This window comes from Phyllobates terribilis, unplaced genomic scaffold (assembly GCF_046119375.1).
Source record: "Phyllobates terribilis strain yellow unplaced genomic scaffold, ASM4611937v1 Scaffold_1__5_contigs__length_1240528914, whole genome shotgun sequence".
NCBI lineage: Eukaryota > Metazoa > Chordata > Amphibia > Anura > Dendrobatidae > Phyllobates > Phyllobates terribilis.
The window spans coordinates 490,856,846-490,875,820 of NW_027362761.1; the positions used below are offsets into that span (position 1 = coordinate 490,856,846).

General features: G+C 46.4%; 1 protein-coding gene across 5 annotated transcripts in view; it reads left to right on the top strand.

Annotated features, from left to right (window-relative positions):
- Positions 1–18,975, top strand: part of ANKDD1B (ankyrin repeat and death domain containing 1B) — a 142,589-nt gene that overhangs the window by 59,491 nt on the left and 64,123 nt on the right. For 4 of the 5 annotated variants that reach the window (XR_012320203.1, XM_073680089.1, XM_073680058.1 and 1 more), the window contains exons 8-10: positions 13,859–13,953; positions 17,062–17,160; positions 18,486–18,584. Coding sequence is in view for 4 of the 5 variants with exons in the window: in XM_073680089.1 (XP_073536190.1) it covers positions 13,859–13,953; positions 17,062–17,160; positions 18,486–18,584 (293 nt within the window). In the remaining variant the exon portion in view is untranslated. Of the gene's footprint in view, positions 1–13,854; positions 13,954–17,061; positions 17,161–18,485; positions 18,585–18,975 lie in introns of all 5 variants that reach the window. The other variant, XM_073680081.1, reaches the window with a different exon arrangement.

The following is an 18,975-nucleotide window of genomic DNA, read 5'->3' on the forward strand; positions in this document are numbered from 1 at the left end:
TAGCGGGTGTTTGCTAAAGACTCTTTCGTACTCCTGAACCACCCGGTAGACTCCCTGTTTCTGGCATGGGGGAGTGGAGTCAGTGCCCACGTGCAGCTTCTGGCACCAGTCCTCCATTTGTTTTTCGGAGCCGTTACCTTCCTCTGGGGGAGATGGAGGCAAGGGTTCCACGGCTTTTACAGAGTTTTGGTTAATGGTGAACAATTTGGCTAGAGTGGCATACCGGGGCAAGTGTACTTCTCTTTCCCCAATATTTAGGATGCGGACGGGTATCCTCCCATGGCGGACATCAACCACCCCCCGTGCTGTCAAAATGGTGGGCCTACTGTCTGAGTAAACGGGTTCTACCATAGCTTGGTAGTTTCTACCTCTTAACCCGATTGCAGTCCGGCACCAGATCATCATTTCACTTTTTGGGGGCATGGCGATAGGGAACGGGTCACTCATCCTAACGCTACCAATCTCACCACCAGACAGTTCTACCTGTTGCCGCTTCATCAGGGCTCTGATCTCTTTTTGTAAGACACGCTGCTGGCTGGAGCAGGCATTCATTGCAACCTGCTGTAATATAACAATTATCTCTGAAAGACAATTTTCAATAACGTTAGTACCCAAGGTTATCTTAGGGTGACTTTCTCGACGGTCATTGTCCACAATAATCAGTCCTTGCGCCGGCAATTCAACTTTACCAATTTTGATGGTCACCTCCTTGAACCCCACCTGCGGCACGGGCTGACCATTGCTGGCGATGGTGCTCAAGTCATTATCTGGGTAGCGGGTAATATCCGTGTCATTCCAGTACCGCTTGAAAAGTACATAGGGGATGGTGGTTACCTGTGACCCAGTGTCCAACAGTGCACTCATGGGAATGCCATCCAGTACCACAGGCAAGACTGGTTGCCCCCCCACATACTTGTCACGCCAGTTTGACGGGCCTGATGATCTTACGTCTGGGGGCTGGCCCTCTGCCCCAGGTTGGGCTCGTTTAAATTACAGTACCTCGCAATATGTCCTGGCTGGCTGCAGTGGCGGCAGATGGGTTGTCCATCCTGGTCGTAGCGGTCTGTTGGCTTCCCTCTGGACGGTGGGATCCTCTTCTGTCGGCGCCCCGGGACGTCCTCCGGACTGGTAGCCAGCTGGATCTTTCCTGGAGAGGATACCTGTAACGAATGCACAGTCCTGGTTAGTGCGGCAACGCTTTTGGTCAGTTCTTGGACCTGATGGTGCAGGTCTGTAGACGGGGTACTATTCATAGTCTGTGCATTGGCTCCTGCAGGTTCTATAGACTGGGGCACCGCCTCCTGGTAATAAGTGATAGCAGGGTGCCTGGAGGCCGCAATGCCACCGGGTGCGGGTTCTCGGAGTACCCGGATGGCTCTGTCCTTAAACTGTGCAAAGTCTAACTCAGGGTTCTGCAGGGCCATTAGGCGTAACTGCGTTCGGTGGGCGCTGGACAGCAGACCCTCAATGAATTGTTCAGTCAGCAGTTTATCTGCATTCCGCACACTGTCAGGGTCTGCCTGCTTAAGGGCCTCTTGCAAATTCAAAGCATAGTCTCTTATACTGTCTTGGGCCCACTGCTTGCACCCATAAAATCTCATTTTGATCTCTGCTGAGGTGCGGGTATCAAAAGTGTCCTTTAGACGGGCTAAAATCTCCTTCACGGTCCCCTTGTCCCTGACTGACCAGGACTTTACTTCTCGTTGGGTCGCGCCGGTTAACTGGCCTATCAGTATGCTCACTTTTTGTTCCTCCGTCAGGGGGTATACTTTGAATAGGCTATACAGTCTCTCTTTAAAGTCGCTCAGGGTATGCGACTCCCCTGAGTACTGGGGCAACCAGGCCGCTCTGGGGTTATAAGGCATCTTGAACGGCATCACTGCGGCAGCGGCCACGCTGGCGGTGGCAGTTCCCTCCGTTTCCGACATCTTCTTCCCCCCTAAGTCAACCGTGGCCTACCTTCCATTGCTTTTCTCCTGTAGGCCGCGGCCCCGCAGGCGACCGTCGGGGTTGAGGACCTTGCGTCGCGTCCTGGTGATGTCAGCATTCGCTCGGCTCCTTTCAGGACCTTGCGCAGCGTCTGTGCGTAAGGCGGGGCTCCAGTTCTCGCGCGCTTTCGTCATCCACGCCCCTCTTCTTCCCGCACTGTGTCCCAAAGATGGCGCTCGATGGTGGGAAAATGGCTGCGGATGGCGGGAAACGGCTGCGGATGGCGGGAAACTCCACCAAGGTAAGTATTACAGTCTTTCTTCAGGCACGCAGTACCCGTTGGTGGCGGGCACGAAATTCTGCCGACTACGCCAAAAGTTGAAGCACCCCCTGGGCCGTGTGTGTGTGGGGATACCCGGGAACCGGACCTTTTGTGGATGCTGGGGGTTGTAGTCTTTGCGTGGCGGGTACCCGGTCCCGTGGCTCAGGGTGGTCAACCCAAATGGCAGTCTGTTTATAGGGTTTTGTGATTAAATGTCCGACTACGCCACCCGTGGATTGCGGTCAGAGTGAACCGCCGCTGCAGGTCAGACCGCTGAGGCTGGTGTTGTGGGTGCAGCAGAGGGCAGTATAACTCCCCACGGGAGGAGTATAGCCTCAGGGCAGTAAATAGGGATGTTGGTGGTGATGGCACGCGGGAGCAGCAGTAACCACACGGAGTCTGTCACGCAATTCAGGGTCTTTACTGTTGGCGGCATTAAGGGACCCGTCTGGAATACAGGTTAACAATGGAGGCCTGGTCAGTCTGAGAGCAACTGGGAAATCCCGCTGGTCAGGGGGAATTTGTAGGCCTATCGTGCTGACTTCACTCTTTCTTGGCTATCCCGCTGTAGTGTGGTGGTAGCCCACGTCTCAGAGTGTACCGTGTTGTTCTCGTCCGTATGACTGGCGACTCGGGCCTTCCGTACTTCTCACCCCTGCGGGGCAGTAGTGATCCCTCTCGTGTGGCTGAGCCTCCGTGCTTCCTTGGGCCAAAGGACTTGAAGTCCCCTGCGTGGTGGTTTTCTGCTGCTGGGCTTATAACCCTCACAGCCTCGGACTCCAGTGTCCGGCTTTGTAAGTCTCTAGCCAGGACGAGCTCTGCTAGCTCCCCTCCTGGCCTTGTGTTCCTCCTCTGCCTACAGGGACTCCTCAGCCTGCTGCTGACCTGTCCCTATCTGCAACTTCACTGGAACCTTGTCTGGAACTTGTCTCTCTAACCCCGCCCCAGATCCAGTTTATAAAGGGCAGATTTCTCCCCTCCCTGGACTGAGGCAGGAGGTGCTGCATGCTAATTGTCCCCAACCAGGGAACCTCCCACCTGCTCTCAGACATGACATTGCTGCCACTGTGGCGACCAGACCTGGGGTGCCACAATAACAGGGTCAATCTGCACGCAGGGAATAACAGGGGAAAATATGGGGATGAACAAGGGAAGTAGCAGGTAAAAGTCTATAACTGACAGTTCACAGTTTAACTAGATATAGCAGAGTCAAACTGGTTGTAATCGACAGTTATTACACTTAGCTGACTCTTATCCTCCACAAGGCAGTTGCCAGCTGATGCTGGTGTAATTTTCTTCAGGCTTCCCCGCCCAAACAATGCTCCGTCTTCTGGCGGCAGCGGGCGCTCTCCAGTTTTACCCGCTGAGCCCCTAGTCCATAACACGGCACCTCACGTGCTCAGTTCCACGGAACCTGGGTCTCTTCTTCCTCTAGTCGGCTTGACTCCTCCGGTTCACTGCACTCGGATATTGCTCCAAGTACTGGAGCCAGGAGCCTGGACCCTCTCACACTGCTCTCCTGAGCGGGACTCTCCTGCCGCTTTCCCGCGCAAAAGTCCTCGTCTCCCCCTCTGTCTAGCCACGCCACCAGTTTTCCAGTTACCTGACCTCCCAGCTCTCACTCTGGTCACGCCCCCAGCTTCCCAGTCACCTGACTCCTGTGCTCGCAGTCTGTCTTCCCCCTGCAACCAGAGGTATGGCCCCGGCAGTTCCGAATCCCTTGTTCTGAAAGTACTTACACCCCGGTCTTCCCCCTTACACCTACACGGTGTATGGAGCTGTGATCTGCTTCACTTCTGTCTACAGAGATACCTGCATATAGCTGAACATGGGGCATCAGACTCCAAATCATCTGATATCGATGACTTATCCAAAGGATAAGGATACGCCATCAATATCTAAGTTCTGGACAACCCCCCTTTGATTAGTATGTACAACATATAGCTAATATCAAGCCAGCTATAATTCCCGTGCAGAACGGGTATAATGGAGATCATTGTTTAGATTGACTTTTAGTTAATTTTAGAAGGAAGTACATCATCCAGCATTCAAGATGCCAAGATAAAGACCAATCTGCACTGATGCATTGCAGTACTGTCTGTCAATCAAAATGCCGGGTTTTAATTACAGCCGCTGCCCATTGCGCTGTGCATAGTGACTGTAGCCGCACTGGCACATCTGTATGACTGAAAAAGGCTACAGGGAGGAAAAAAGTTGATTTTCTCCCGGGAGCCACTCTTTCTAATGCTATTAACCTGCAGATTAACCCAATATCTGCAAGTTAAAAGCCTTATCCGACATGACAGGTTCCCTTTAAGGGTATATGCACATAGAGGTTTTATTAGGAGTTTTTCAAGCAGAAACTGAGTGGAAACTCTCCAAATCCTCTATAAAAAGTTGGAGTTTCATCTCCATTTCTGCTCAAAAATCTTAGCAAAAAGAAGTTGCATGCACATACCCCAAGGGAGCTTTTGAGACTACAGTGAATCTTGAAAATCCATTAATGTGCCCACTGTTAAAAAATATGCCAACAGTAGGCATTAATGTGTGTACTGTTAAAAAATATATTTCCATTTCTAAAGATCTTCCCTTGCTACTGTACCATGGTGTGGGATGGCAGCCGCGGTGAGGCACTCGTCTCCTCTTTTTATGCCCCGACTAGCTATATGAAAGTGTAGGTCCTGGTGGGGTGTAGGTACTCGTTCTGTGAGGGCCTTACGCCCGTACAGGCTGCCTGTAGCCGGTGGTGTTGGCTGGCCAGGTGTCATGCCAGGAGTGGGTGCAATACAGGAGGGAAAGGTAAAGGGAGCCCAGACACTAGGGAAAGGGGAAGTGGTGACTTCCTAAACTGGACTAGCGTCACCATGTCTTCCTCTACCATCCCTATACAGCCTCCACAGCTGTCGCCGATCACGTGCCTTGCCATACTATCCCTGGCGAAAGGCTACAACTGGGGGTGGAAGGAGATGAGCACTAGTCAACCTCCACTAGCACTCTAAAGACAAAAGGGGAAAACAACACAGGGGAATTACAACTTAGCTTTAGAAGAAATTCCAACAGGGCACACAGCCTCAAGACTCCAAAGAGGATGTGATGCTACTTCAGCCAAGTTCCAAGTAGGAATGAATATAACCGGCGATGCCCACCTAGACACACCAGGTATATATACACCTAGACTAAAGGGAAGTAGTTGCTGGGTCTTAAATACAGCCTCCTATCTAAGCAGCTGTCTGCATTGCCAAATGTGGAGATCTCCTGCAGACCACTGCAGGGTGACTGTTTGTCACCTCTGACACCAGGACCATAAGTTCAATAAAGTTCAATAAAGGAGACTCCAGTTCAAAAATAAAGCCTTTACTGAACAGTAACTTAGTAAGGTTTAAGATCAAAGGATAGCGGGTACAAAGTCTTATGGGTGTTTCCTTTACAGTACAAAGTGTTTTCATTTACACAGTATCCTTCCTCTGTAGTCTACTACATGGCCGGTAAAGCACACTCTTTCGCCCTACTTCGTCACAACCCAGCTTCTAGGCCACAGTCCGGATCAGCAAGTCTCTCAACTCACTCAGCAGTTCCATGTCCTATTTCTTCCACTACTGGCGCACTGGACCCTTACTAGTCCCACAAACTCAGTCCTGTTTAGGTCCGTTACCTTCAGAATTTGAAAGCTCAGAGATTCTTGTGACTCGTCGTCTTAACTAAGGCCCCCTTTCCTTAAAAGGCTACTCTGTCTCGTCCGTTACTTCAGGATCTCGCTATTCCCCTGTCCTTAGTCTCCTCTCACCCCGGTTCACCCTTAAAGCAGCTCTGCTCACTCTGCCCCTCCTACTCGCACTTTAACTCCAACTACAACTGACTAACTACCAGGAAACAGTCTCCTTCCCTAACACTAAGCTTATCCTACTATGAGCTAGTCCCAAGCATTAACTTTTTCCTATCTTACCCTAACGTCATTTCCTAAACTACAGTCAACTATCTAATACTACCTACCTTATACATTCTACACTGTACACTACTAACATTACGCATTACCTTTATATTACATGACACGATATATACAAAGACGCATGACATAATACACATTACACAATACACATGACGCGATTGGTGTCTTCAAGGGTAGGAATGCAACAGTCCAGTCCACCACCCTTACACTACTTCTCCTCCATGAGGAATTAATACAGAAAGTATATTAGAAATTTGGTTTCTGAAGCTATTATACCATATAGTCCTGCTATTAAATACAACATAAGTGCGCAAGTAAAACGATTCACACATTTAGTCAAACACTTTATATATAAACTCTCTTATGACTGGATGTCTTTTAGGTTTAGAACAAAATATAATTTTGGATTATGTATATGGGCAGCACAGTGGCTCAGTGGTTAGCACTGCAGCCTTGCAACACTGGGGTCCTGGGTTCAAATCGCACCAGGGACAACATCTGCAAGGAGTTTGTATGTTCTCCCCGTGTTTGTGTGGGTTTCCTCCGGGTTCTCCAGTTTCCTCCCACACTCCAAAGACATACTGATAGGGAATCTAGATTGTGAGCCCCAATGGGGACAGCGATGATAATGTATGTAAAGCGCTGCGGATTATGTTAATGCTATATAAAAATAAAGATTTTTATTATGTATTTATATCTATGTAGTATTGTGTGCACATGGTTTTAATTATATAGCTGTTATCAGACTATATAGGTTATTCATACCATTTTTACAGGACATATGATACTTCTTTCCCATACCATATATATACTGTATGTGTATATATATATATATATATATATATATATATATATATATGTATACACTGCTCAAAAAAATAAAGGGAACACTCAAATAACACATCCTAGATCTGAATGAATGAAATATTCTCATTGAATACTTTGTTCTGTACAAAGTACAAAGCTCATCAAGAGAATGCCAAGAGTGTGCAAAGCAGTCATCAAAGCAAAAGATGGCTACTTTGAAGAACCTAGAATATAAGACATATTTTCAGTTGTTTCACACTTTTTTGTTAAGTATATAATTCCACATGTGTTAATTCATAGTTTTGATGCCTTCAGTGTGAATGTACAATTTTTATAGTCATGAAAATACAGAAAAATCTTTAAATGAGAAGGTGTGTCCAAACTTTTGGTCTGTACTGTATATATATATATATATAGATTAAAATTCCCAAACATCTGAAAAGTTCCGGTTGTGCTAGTGCTTTAATGCCTCCATACACAATGGATTAATGTTGACAAGACCGGTTGATGATCTAATGTGTGTGGAGACATTGATCTAATGTGTGTGGAGACAGAAGGTCTGTGCGTGTTGAATGTAAATGTCTAATCCTGGAGATAAGCAGATGTGGCACCCCAGGGGTCTGGTTTCCACAGTAACAAGCAATGTTATGTCTGAGAGCAGGTGGGAGGTCTCTTGGTCAGGGATCCTGTGCATGCCACACCTCCTGTCCAGTCCTGGGAGGGGAAGAACTTCCCCTGTATAAACCTGGGGCTGAGGCAGGGTTAGAGAGTTCAGAGGGAGAGTGCAGCCAGGAGGGCTGACAGGGAGCTGTGGCTCCGGCTGGGCCCAGCTCCTGGGCCATGCCAGAAGTAGAGAAGAGAAGCAGCATAGGAAGAAACAACAGGAGCTCTGTGGGAGCAGTGTTACAAAGAGTCAGGGGCTGGCAGCTGCAGAGCTCGCCCTGACTGAGAAGATTTCTTACCGGACCCGGAGTCCGAGGCTATGGGGACTAACTCCTACCCAGCAGCAGAATCCGTCAGGCAGGGGATTTCAGGTCCTCTGGCCAAGAAACCCGAAGGCACGGTCACACGCATGGGACCAGCACCGCCGTCGTGGAGCGGAAGCTACTAGAAGGCCCCGAGTCACCGGCCATACGGGTGAGCACCACACGGTACACTCAGGGACGTGGGCTACTTATACTCGCTTCTAGCAAGGTAGCCAGAAGAGTATCGTTAGTTTGGGAGGCCTACAACTCCGCCTGGCCAGGGGAGATCCCATCTGCTCAAGGACTGACCAGGCCCCAACCGCTAGCCAGTACTCCGGGAGGGTCTATCTTTGTCACCAGTAAAGACCCTGAACTACACCGCATCGTCTCTGAGTGGTTCCTGCTACCCCCATCATCCACGTCGGCTGCCCTGAGGCCATACCCCTCCCGTTGGGGGTTATACCATCTACGCTGCACTATCCTACCACCGGCCTCAGCGGTCTGCCCTGCAGCGGCAGCTCCATAGCTGCATTCAACGGGTGGCGTAGTCATCCTACATCTACCGCTGATACAGCGCCACTTAGTCTGACTCCCTGGGCACGGACCGGGTCACCGCCACGAGACTACAACCCTCAACAGATCCGGCTCCGGGTAAGCTCCCACGTGCGCAACGCTGCGCGACACAGGCCCAGGGGTGCGTCAACTTTTGGCGTAGTCGGCAGGATTTCGTGCCCGCAACCACCGGGTACTGCGTGCCTGAAAAAGACTGTTCAAACTTACCAGTGGTGAAGATTCCCGCCATCCGGCGCAATCTTCAGCCTTCTTCCCGCCATCGGTGAAGATTCCCGCCATCCGGCGCCATTTTCAGCCTTCTTCCCGCCTTCTGTGGAGTTTTCCCGCCGTTGGACGCCATCTTGAAGACGCCGCGCGGGAAGAAGAGGGGCGTGGACTCCAAAAGCGCGCGAGAACTGAAGCCCCGCCTCACGTCCAGACGTCGCGTAAGGTCCTGGAAGGAGCCCAGCAGACACCGACGTCACAGGAGCGCGACGGAAGGTCCTCAACCCTGACGATTCACTGCGGAGCCGCGGCCTACGGAAGAGGATCATCGCAAGGTAGGCCACGGTCCACTAGGGGGGAGAAGGATGCCGGATACGGAGGAGAGCTTCACCGCTTCAACCCCCGCCAGCGCCACCGCTGCTGCAGTTATGCCCTTCACCATGCCCTATATCCCGGGAGCAGCTTGGCTACCCCAGTACTCAGGGGAGTCACATACCCTGCATGACTTTAGAGAAAAGCTGGATAGCCTCTTCCAGGTGTACCCCCTCACAGAGGAGCAAAAAGTGAGCATCCTGGTGGCCCAATTAACCGGGGCAGCCCAAAGGGAGGTAAAGCCCTGGCCACCTGGGAGGAGGACTGTCGCAGAGATACTAACCCAGCTAACCGAGGAGGAGCTGCAGTACTACCAATACGAGGAAAGCCAAGAGGACCCGGACGGGTCTGAGGACTACCCTCAGGAGGGAGCACAAAGAGGACATAGCTACTGAAGGGAAGTAGCGTGAATAAAGAGCTGTACATAGTTACCCGTTAGGGTATAAGGACTGCTGCTAATTAAAATATGGTCCCCGTTGGGATTAGTGAATTGTTCCCCGTGTGTCCCTATCCCTTACCAGGCTGAGGACTGTGAGCAGCCAATCCTTATCCCCACTGGCCGAGGACTGAGAGCGGCCATATCCTGTAAATAATTATGTGTTTCTAGTAATTTATAGGAGTCCTTGGTGGATTTACCGGGAATCCTTTGTACAGTTAGTGGAGCGTAACCCAGGATGGACTAAAAGACTGTTAAGGACTCGGGGCAGGACAGACCCCTACCTGGTTACGTCTCCCTGTTTTGGTGAAATGGACACCTTTGTTTCCTTCAAAGACTGCACCCGGTTGCGGACACGCCGTAACCATCTTTATGTGTTTTCTTTATTGTACTGTTTCTGTTTTTACTTGTTATGTTTTACAAAAAAATATGTTTAGTCCCGGAGTACTAAATTTCACTAGGGGGGAATGTGGCACCCCAGGGGTCTGGTTTCCACAGTAACAAGCAATGTTATGTCTGAGAGCAGGTGGGAGGTCTCTTGGTCAGGGATCCTGTGCATGCCACACCTCCTGCCCAGTCCTGGGAGGGGAAGAACTTCCCCTGTATAAACCTGGGGCTGAGGCAGGGTTAGAGAGTTCAGAGGGAGAGTGCAGCCAGGAGGGCTGACAGGGAGCTGTGGCTCCGGCTGGGCCCAGCTCCTGGGCCATGCCAGAAGTAGAGAAGAGAAGCAGCATAGGAAGAAACAACAGGAGCTCTGTGGGAGCAGTGTTACAAAGAGTCAGGGGCTGGCAGCTGCAGAGCTCGCCCTGACTGAGAAGATTTCTTACCGGACCCGGAGTCCGAGGCTGTGGGGACTAACTCCTACCCAGCAGCAGAGTCCGTCAGGCAGGGGATTTCAGGTCCTCTGGCCAAGAAACCCGAAGGCACGGTCACACGCATGGGACCAGCACCGCCGTCGTGGAGCGGAAGCTACTAGAAGGCCCCGAGTCACCGGCCATACGGGTGAGCACCACACGGTACACTCAGGGACGTGGGCTACTTATACTCGCTTCTAGCAAGGTAGCCAGAAGAGTATCGTTAGTTTGGGAGGCCTACAACTCCGCCTGGCCAGGGGAGATCCCATCTGCTCAAGGACTGACCAGGCCCCAACCGCTAGCCAGTACTCCGGGAGGGTCTATCTTTGTCACCAGTAAAGACCCTGAACTACACCGCATCGTCTCTGAGTGGTTCCTGCTACCCCCATCATCCACGTCGGCTGCCCTGAGGCCATACCCCTCCCGTTGGGGGTTATACCATCTACGCTGCACTATCCTACCACCGGCCTCAGCGGTCTGCCCTGCAGCGGCAGCTCCATAGCTGCATTCAACGGGTGGCGTAGTCATCCTACATCTACCGCTGATACAGCGCCACTTAGTCTGACTCCCTGGGCACGGACCGGGTCACCGCCACGAGACTACAACCCTCAACAGATCCGGCTCCGGGTAAGCTCCCGCGTGCGCAACGCTGCGCGACACAGGCCCAGGGGTGCGTCACAGACTCTGGAAGTGTCTGGCAGCAACTTACTGTACTCTCCTCTCCCCATGGAGGACACATGCATGATTGGCCCAGTTGACCTTACATTTTTGTGGGGGAGTTTGGAAAGATTTGGCCTGCAGAATGAGCACTTCATAAAGCTTCATGAGTTTTATAAAGGTTCTGGATTTGTATATTTATATAGTGGATTCTCCAACTGATTGTTCAGCGGTTGCAAAAGTCCAACTTTCCTGCTGGTTGTAGTTTTATAATAGTTGGAGGAGACCTTCAGAATGGAGACCATTGGTCAGAGGCTCTAGGTCCAGGAACAAACAAGTGCAACTTTTATGTTTCCTAGTGTTTTTTTATCCGGTCCAAACTGTACAATAAAATGTTCAAATGTTCAAGAAAAAAAGTTACCCCTCAATTATTATTAATCTAATGACCTTGTATATAGTGATTGCACATATGTATACCATATCAGTTTGTTTCTACTTTAGATGAAAATCAGAAATCAAAGCAATAAAAGATTACATAAAACTGAAGAAGGATAGCCCTAATAACATACACTACATGGATGGACATAAGTAGTGGGACACATCTTTATCATTGAGTTTAGTTTTTTCATTCAGGTCCATTACCATAGTGTATAATTTCCGGACCCTCGCCATGTCGTCTGCCTTTACTAGTATCTGTGACAGAATGGGTCGTCTATAGCGCTCATTGATACCAGTGTGGTCCTGTAATAGGACGTAACAAGTCAGTTTGGGAAATTTCTTCCCTCCTAAATATTCAATAATCACCTGTGAGTATTATTATGGAAAAGATGAAGAAACTCACATAGGAAGTAGTGTTGAGCGAGTATGTTCTGTCCGAGTATGCGCGGGCCGAGCTCTGAGTATTTACAGCTGCTCGGTGATATGGTTGAATCGCTCCCGTGTGCGTGATTTGCAACTGTTTGACAGTTTTATTACATGTGAGGAATGTGTAAGAAATAGACATTCCTCACATGTAATAAAGCTGTCAAACAGTCACAAATCATGCACACGGGAGCGATTTAACCTTATCACCGAGCAGCTATAAATACTCGGAGCTCGGCCCGAGCGTACTTGGCGAAAGGGTTAATAGAACATACTCGCTCAACACTAATAGGAAGTAAAGATCATGTACGGTTATAGATTGGGGTCACCGAGTGCTGAGGTGCATAGTGCAAAAGTAGCCTACACTCTGCTGACTCCATAACCGCAGAGTCCGAACCTCCTCTGCTATTAACATCAGCATAAACACTGTGCTCTATCAGCTTCATGGCCTGGGTTTCCATGGCCCAGCAGCTGCAATCAAACCTTATATCACCAAGCACAATGCCAAGGCACAAAGAAAAATTCAGTCATCATTCATAAAGTTGTGGTTCTCGTATCGAAGGGAGGCGTTCCATTATAAAGCAATGGTGTGAAGACCAGCACTCACATTGTAGAAGCAATTTTCAAAGTTTATTCCATCAAAGCATCAAATAAGACAGAAAATGCCGCTTTTCGGCTCTATCCAAGCCTTTTCATGCATAGCAATTCCATATGGGATACAAAGTGTTAATTAGGGTTCTTTTGGCACTCAAACATAGCCTCATCACATAATAATATAATCATGAGTAAGGCTAATTATACTTTATTAAACCGCACTCCTCCAACATCAGCGTCTGACCTTACAAACAAATGGTCTTTGGATGAATGGGCAAAAATTCCCACAGTTACCTCCAAATTCTTAGGCTTGGGTCACACGAGCATATGTTCTCTTGTGCGAGAGAATAGGGCTGATTATGCTAATGACACTCGGATCAAACTCTGTCAGAGATTGATCCGAATGTCACCCTACTGTATTTCCGATTCTCTTTCATGAGAGAATTGCAGCACAGGTGTGGAGAAGATGGAGAACTTAATTTCTCCATCTTCTCCATTGTCTCTGTGCGCGTACATTGGACTGTACTTGGATGACATCTGAGTGCAGTTCGATATTTTACATACACCCATAGACTTGAATGGGTGCATGATCCAAATTCTGGAGCTACTCGCAGATCTGCACTGCCCCATAGTATAACATTGGTCCTAATGCTGTCCGATAAAACATCAGATAGCACTCAGCCATGTTATAAGCTGGTGAGTGAGCCCTTATAGAAAGTCTTTCCAGAAAAGTGGAAGCTGTTATAATTGCAAAGAAGGAATCAACTCCATATTAATGTTTACGTAGAATTGGATGTTATAAAGCTCCTGTAGGTGTAATGTGCAGGCGTCTCAATAGTTTTGTCCGTATAGTGTGCAAACAGCAGTGTATGGTTGGATGTGTGCGCACGAATATATTTGAGCAATAATAAGAAGTATCAATTACTACTCCTGCCTAAAATCCAAAATAAAGAGAACTACAACATGCAGAACATAGGGATCAACTCCAGAAAGATCCTCCGGTAGACCCCTGTGTCGGAGTTGACCCCCATCCTTTATATGAGCAGTAGTTTGTGCAACACACTTAATTCTCTATGTACAGATAAGAGCATCATCTCATCATTCAATTAACAAACTACCCAGTATATTATTATGTAGAAGCAGAGGGAAAGTTATGAATGAATGCAATGTAATATTTCGATGTAGCTGAATAGTGGCCCCAGAGTCAGTATTACTGGTGGGCCCCAGCACCTCAGTCCGGCACTGACAACCCTCATGATAAGCTGTAATAATAATATGTGAATACACAGTTCTGCCTTCTTAATAATTATTATAATTATTGGATTATTCACTAGTCAGGGGCCACGCCATTTTACTTGGCCGTTGAAGAAGGACATCAGGCTTGTGCTTATCTATTACTGGAAGATGGAAGCGATATCGACACTATGAACCGTGTATGTATTTCATTTTTATTGTATTTCTATTTATTGAGAAATTATGGTGCTAAGTAGATTGAAAACATTAAAGAAAGTCATGTATCAATGGGTTTTATTGATCAAACAGATCACAATGTTTTGGCTCAAAAGGCTTCATAAAGGTTCTAGATTTGTATATTTATAGAGTAGGATTCTCCAATTTATTGCTCCTCATCAGTTGCAAAACTCCAACTTTCCTGCTGGTTGTAGTTTTGTAATAGCTGGAGGAGACCTACAGATTGGAGACCATTGGTCAGAGGCTCTAGGTCCAGGAACAAACAAGTGCAACTTTTATGCTTCCTAGGTTTTTTTTTATCTGTTCAAAACTGTATGATAAAAACTGTAGTTATTCACAATACAAACGTGTTTTTTTGAGCGGCTTCAAAAACTTGTTACGCTCCTTTTTTTTTTTACTTCATTTTTCAAATGAAGTAAACGCCACAATCAGCTGATTGCAAAGGGTTCGGCAAACCGGTGACGTTACCGGAGGAAGTTGCAGTCAGGCAGAAATTTCCCTTTCAGTGGCCACAGCATGAAAATCATTCCAATGAGTATTTCCATTCACAATGCCGGTCAGCCTGACATATTGTGGGGGATGCCTCCATTGCAGAGCTGCGTCCACTTTCTGACAAAGTGTCAGTATTATTATTTTTAAAGCACCATTAATTCCATGGTGCTGTACATGTAAAAAGGGTTTACATACATATTACATACATAAAATGAAGTAAACTGAACGATGGGTACAGGAGGGGAGAGAACCCTGCCCTCATGGCTTACAATCTACAGGGCAATGGGTAAGGAAACAATAAGCCGTGGGGGGTTGCAGCAGCTCTATTGGTAGTAAGGTGACAGCGGGGTTATTGCAGGCATGGGCTTTCCTGAAGAGGTGAGTTTTCAGGTTGCGTTTGAAGTTTCCAAATGTGGGGGACAAGTGGACGTGCTGAGCACTAAATTTCAGAGTATGAGGAATGTTTGGGAAAAATCTTGGAGGTGATTGGGTGAGGAATGCACGATAGCAAAGGAGGGAAAGGGGTCTTGTGAGTACTGGAGATTACGTGTGGGGAAGTATCGGTAGGTCTGTTTGGAGATGTATGCAGGAGACAGATAATGGACAGTCCTGTAAGTCATTGTTAGTTTAAACTGGATTGAGTGGAGAATTTGAAGTCAGTGAAGGGATTGGGAGAAGCAGAGGAGTAGCGAGGGGAGAGGTGGATTAATCGGGCATCGGACTCTATATTAATCGGACCGACTCTATCAGCACAGAATGACTTCTCAAACTACAAGTGCTTCCCACTAAATTAGAATATCATCAAGAAGTTAATTTATTTCAGTTCTTCAATACAAAAAGTGAAACTCATATATTATATGGAGTCTAATTTATTCTAATTTAGTGAGAACTACTTGTATGTCCCGCCGCTCGGTGCATCATGCTCTGGCCAATCATTTAAATAAACCTTCCCTCCTGCTAGTTTTCTCTCTCTCTCCACCTCCCTCTTCTTTGACTGACAGCTCTGGCTTCATAGAGCCAGAGAAGGGTGGAGATAGATGGAAACCAAGCAGGTGGGAAGGTTTATCTAAATGATTAACTCCACCATTAAACACCGAGCGCCTGTACTTGGTTTGAACAGTCATTCTGTGCTGACAGATTCCCTTTAAAGATGGAGTGGAGAGGTGTGAGACTGTTAGTTGATCAGAGGATAATGCAGCAGTTGAGGCAGGAGATGATGAAGGCATGCACTAACATTTTTGTAGATACGGGGTTATGTTGGATGAGAGGCGGGAGGAAAGTTCAATGTGGATGTGCTGTTCAACAATCTCAAGGTTACAAGTCCATCTCCAGAGATCTTGATGTTCCTTTGTCCATGGTGCGCAACATAATCAAAAAATGTACAACCCATGGCACTGTAACTAATCTCCCTGGACATGGACAGCAGAGAAAAATTGATGAAAGGTTGCTAAAATGTACGTCAGTAAGCCAAAATCCTTGTGGAAAAGCGTCTTGTGGATAGATGAGACCAAGATAGAGCTTTTTGGTAAAGCATATCATTCTACAGTTTACTGAAAATAGAATAAGGCCTACAAAGAAAAGAACACAGAACCTTCAGTCAAATATGGTGGAGCTTGAAAGATCTTTTGGGGTTGTTTTGCTGCCTCTGGCACTGTGTGCCTTGTTTGTGTGGAAGGCATCATGAAACCTGAAGATTAGCACAGGATTTTGGGACGCAATGTAGTGCCCAGTGTCAGAAAGCTGGATTTGCATCCTAGGTCATGAGTCTTCCAGCAGGACATTGACCCTAAACATACTTCAACAAGCACCCAGAAATGGATGGAAACAAAGTGCTGGAGAGTTCTGATATGGCCATCAATGAGTCCGGATCTAAATCCCATTGAACACCAGTGGAAGTTGCTGTTGGGAGAAGGCACCCTTCAAATATGAGAGACATGGAGCAGTTTGCAAAAGAAGAGTGGTCCAAAATTCCAGTTGAGAGGTGTAAGAAGCTGGTTGATGGTTATAATAAGCGATTGATTGCAGTTATGTATTCCAAAGGGTGTGCAACCAATTATTAATTGAGGGTGCCAATAATTGTGTCTGGCCCATTTTTGGGGTTTTGTGTGAAGTTATGTCCAATTTGCCTTTTTTCAGTTTTTTTGTGCTGTTACAATACACACAAAGGAAATAAAAATGTGTATAACAAAACAATTTCAAGGGTGCCAACATTTTCGGCCCAGAGTGTATAAAGCATACGCGTAGAACTTTTTTTTGCACAGCTGCATTTGTAGCTTTTTTTCTCCATATATTTTATTTAACTCAAAACAAATCTGGACCTGGCAGTAGAAAAAAAATTCCATAATTTTCCTGCAATCTCACAAGACAAAACACAAACATGGCCAACTTCCAGCAGAATTTGGGCTACTGTTTTAGCTCTCTTTTAGTAGCCTGGCTCATAGACTTGGGCCCCGATTGCAGATGTACATTATATTATACTATATTCTAGGCATATATTTAATTTTCATACCAATCTAATGTGTAATATAATACTTTTTCATTAAAATGTACTTGATCTTTACAATCTAATTCATCTTTAGGAAGGATACACGGCTTTACATTTAGCTACAGAGAAAGGTTACTTATCCCTGGTCAACTTTCTCCTTAAAAACAACTTTGATATGACTCCAAATCCCAATGTAAGTAACTATTAGTATTCGTGTTTATATCGGAATTGTAACTATGTATATGTATTTATTTATTTAGCACTTTTTTGACATTTTTCATTTATTAGTTGTATTCCAGAATTTGATACAAGATAATTTATAATTTCCTGGATTCTTGGTCTGGATAGACTTTATGCCACAAAACGCAGAATTGCCCCAAAAGTTTACAACTTTTTGAGATGTCATGCAACATTGGATCAGCTCTGCCGAAATGAGCGTAGCTGGCAAGAAGCATGGGTGGGGCATGGCCATGCCTGCATGTCAAATTGATTTAAAGTGGTGCAGGTTTTTATGCTCAAAATGCTACACCATTCCCTGACTCGAGTAGCATTTTTGACATAGAGCATGGAGGTACTTACCACTCAGGAGGAGTGCTGAATTCATTAAGTGGCATGCGCCTCTTAATGAATTCGGCACCTCTTCTAGCCTAGCGTGAATTTTGATTAATTGATCTTCTAGTCTCTGCACCCTTTCGATCAGCTATTTAAAGGCACCCCTATGTTCCACTGAGTGCTACATTACTTTAGTGGGATGAAGATGTGCTAAATGGTAATACTAGTCACAGCCTTTCATAAATATACTGAGCTATGCCTGGCTACTTCCTTGACCCCCATATAAGTGAATAAATAGAGTAACAAATGAGTAGCCAACTGCTTATTCTTTGGGAGGTTGGGAGGACTCCTGTTCTAGAAAAAGATGCAAGTCCAAGAGATTAGACCCTCTTAACATAGGCATATTTGGCCATACATGTTTAAGATGGGAATATGTCTTTAAAGTAAATATTAATTATAACAACATTATAACAGGGGATTCATATCTACACCGTAATCTTCATGTTGTCCTTGTATCGTCACTAAATAGTTCCTTTGCACATTCCTCCAACATTTAACATCCTTGTGTTTTCTGTACATTTCTTCCCTTCAGATCAATAGGAGGCTTAGATACAGCTACACTTCATGGAATATTGAAGTGAATGACAAAATTAGCCAAAGGCAATGGAAAGCTCATTTTGCCCCAACAAAGCAACTTTTCTTGCTGATTTGAGGAATTCTATGGTGTCTCACTCTGAATTACTTCTGAAGACAAATAAGTTAAACCTCCTTGAGATAACCACCCCAAATTGAAGTTAAAAAATGAGGCGTGGCCCTCTCATATAGGTGGGCAGAATGCATGGGAGAAAAGGGAATTAAAGTTGTATCCTGGCAAAATATAGTGCGAATCGGAAGTGGTTTAAAAAATGGTGGTCTTTAGAAAGGTATGATTGACTTCATCTATCTGTGTGTTATTTGCACTTTCAGGATAAGAATACCCCCATCCATTTAGCCATTCTCAATGATCATATGGATATTGTAGATGTTCTCATGGAGAGTGGATATGACATTAACGCCATCAATGTGGTAAGTATTCTCTCATCCAGGTTAACATGTGTTGTTCATGTTTAGAATCCTTATCAATTGGCTTTAGTTTTCTAAATTACACTAGATAGATAAATTCTAATTGTTATACATAAAGAGGGCCTGTCTGCTCCCCTGACATGTCTACTTTTGTAAACACTTACCTTTCTTTTGATATTAATATTCTGGACCATCTTTTCTTAAAACTTTGATTTATGGTGTTCCTTGGTAAAGTCGGATCCTACAGTTATTTTACTGTCTGTACGTTAGAAAGAAGAGGGTGTAGATAGAAGATGATCAGACTACACTAAACATTTGTTTGCAGTCTGTAACCATGGAGACACACAGGTCTTCACAGGAGCTGTATAAGCAAATACCAACATATTTTTAACTC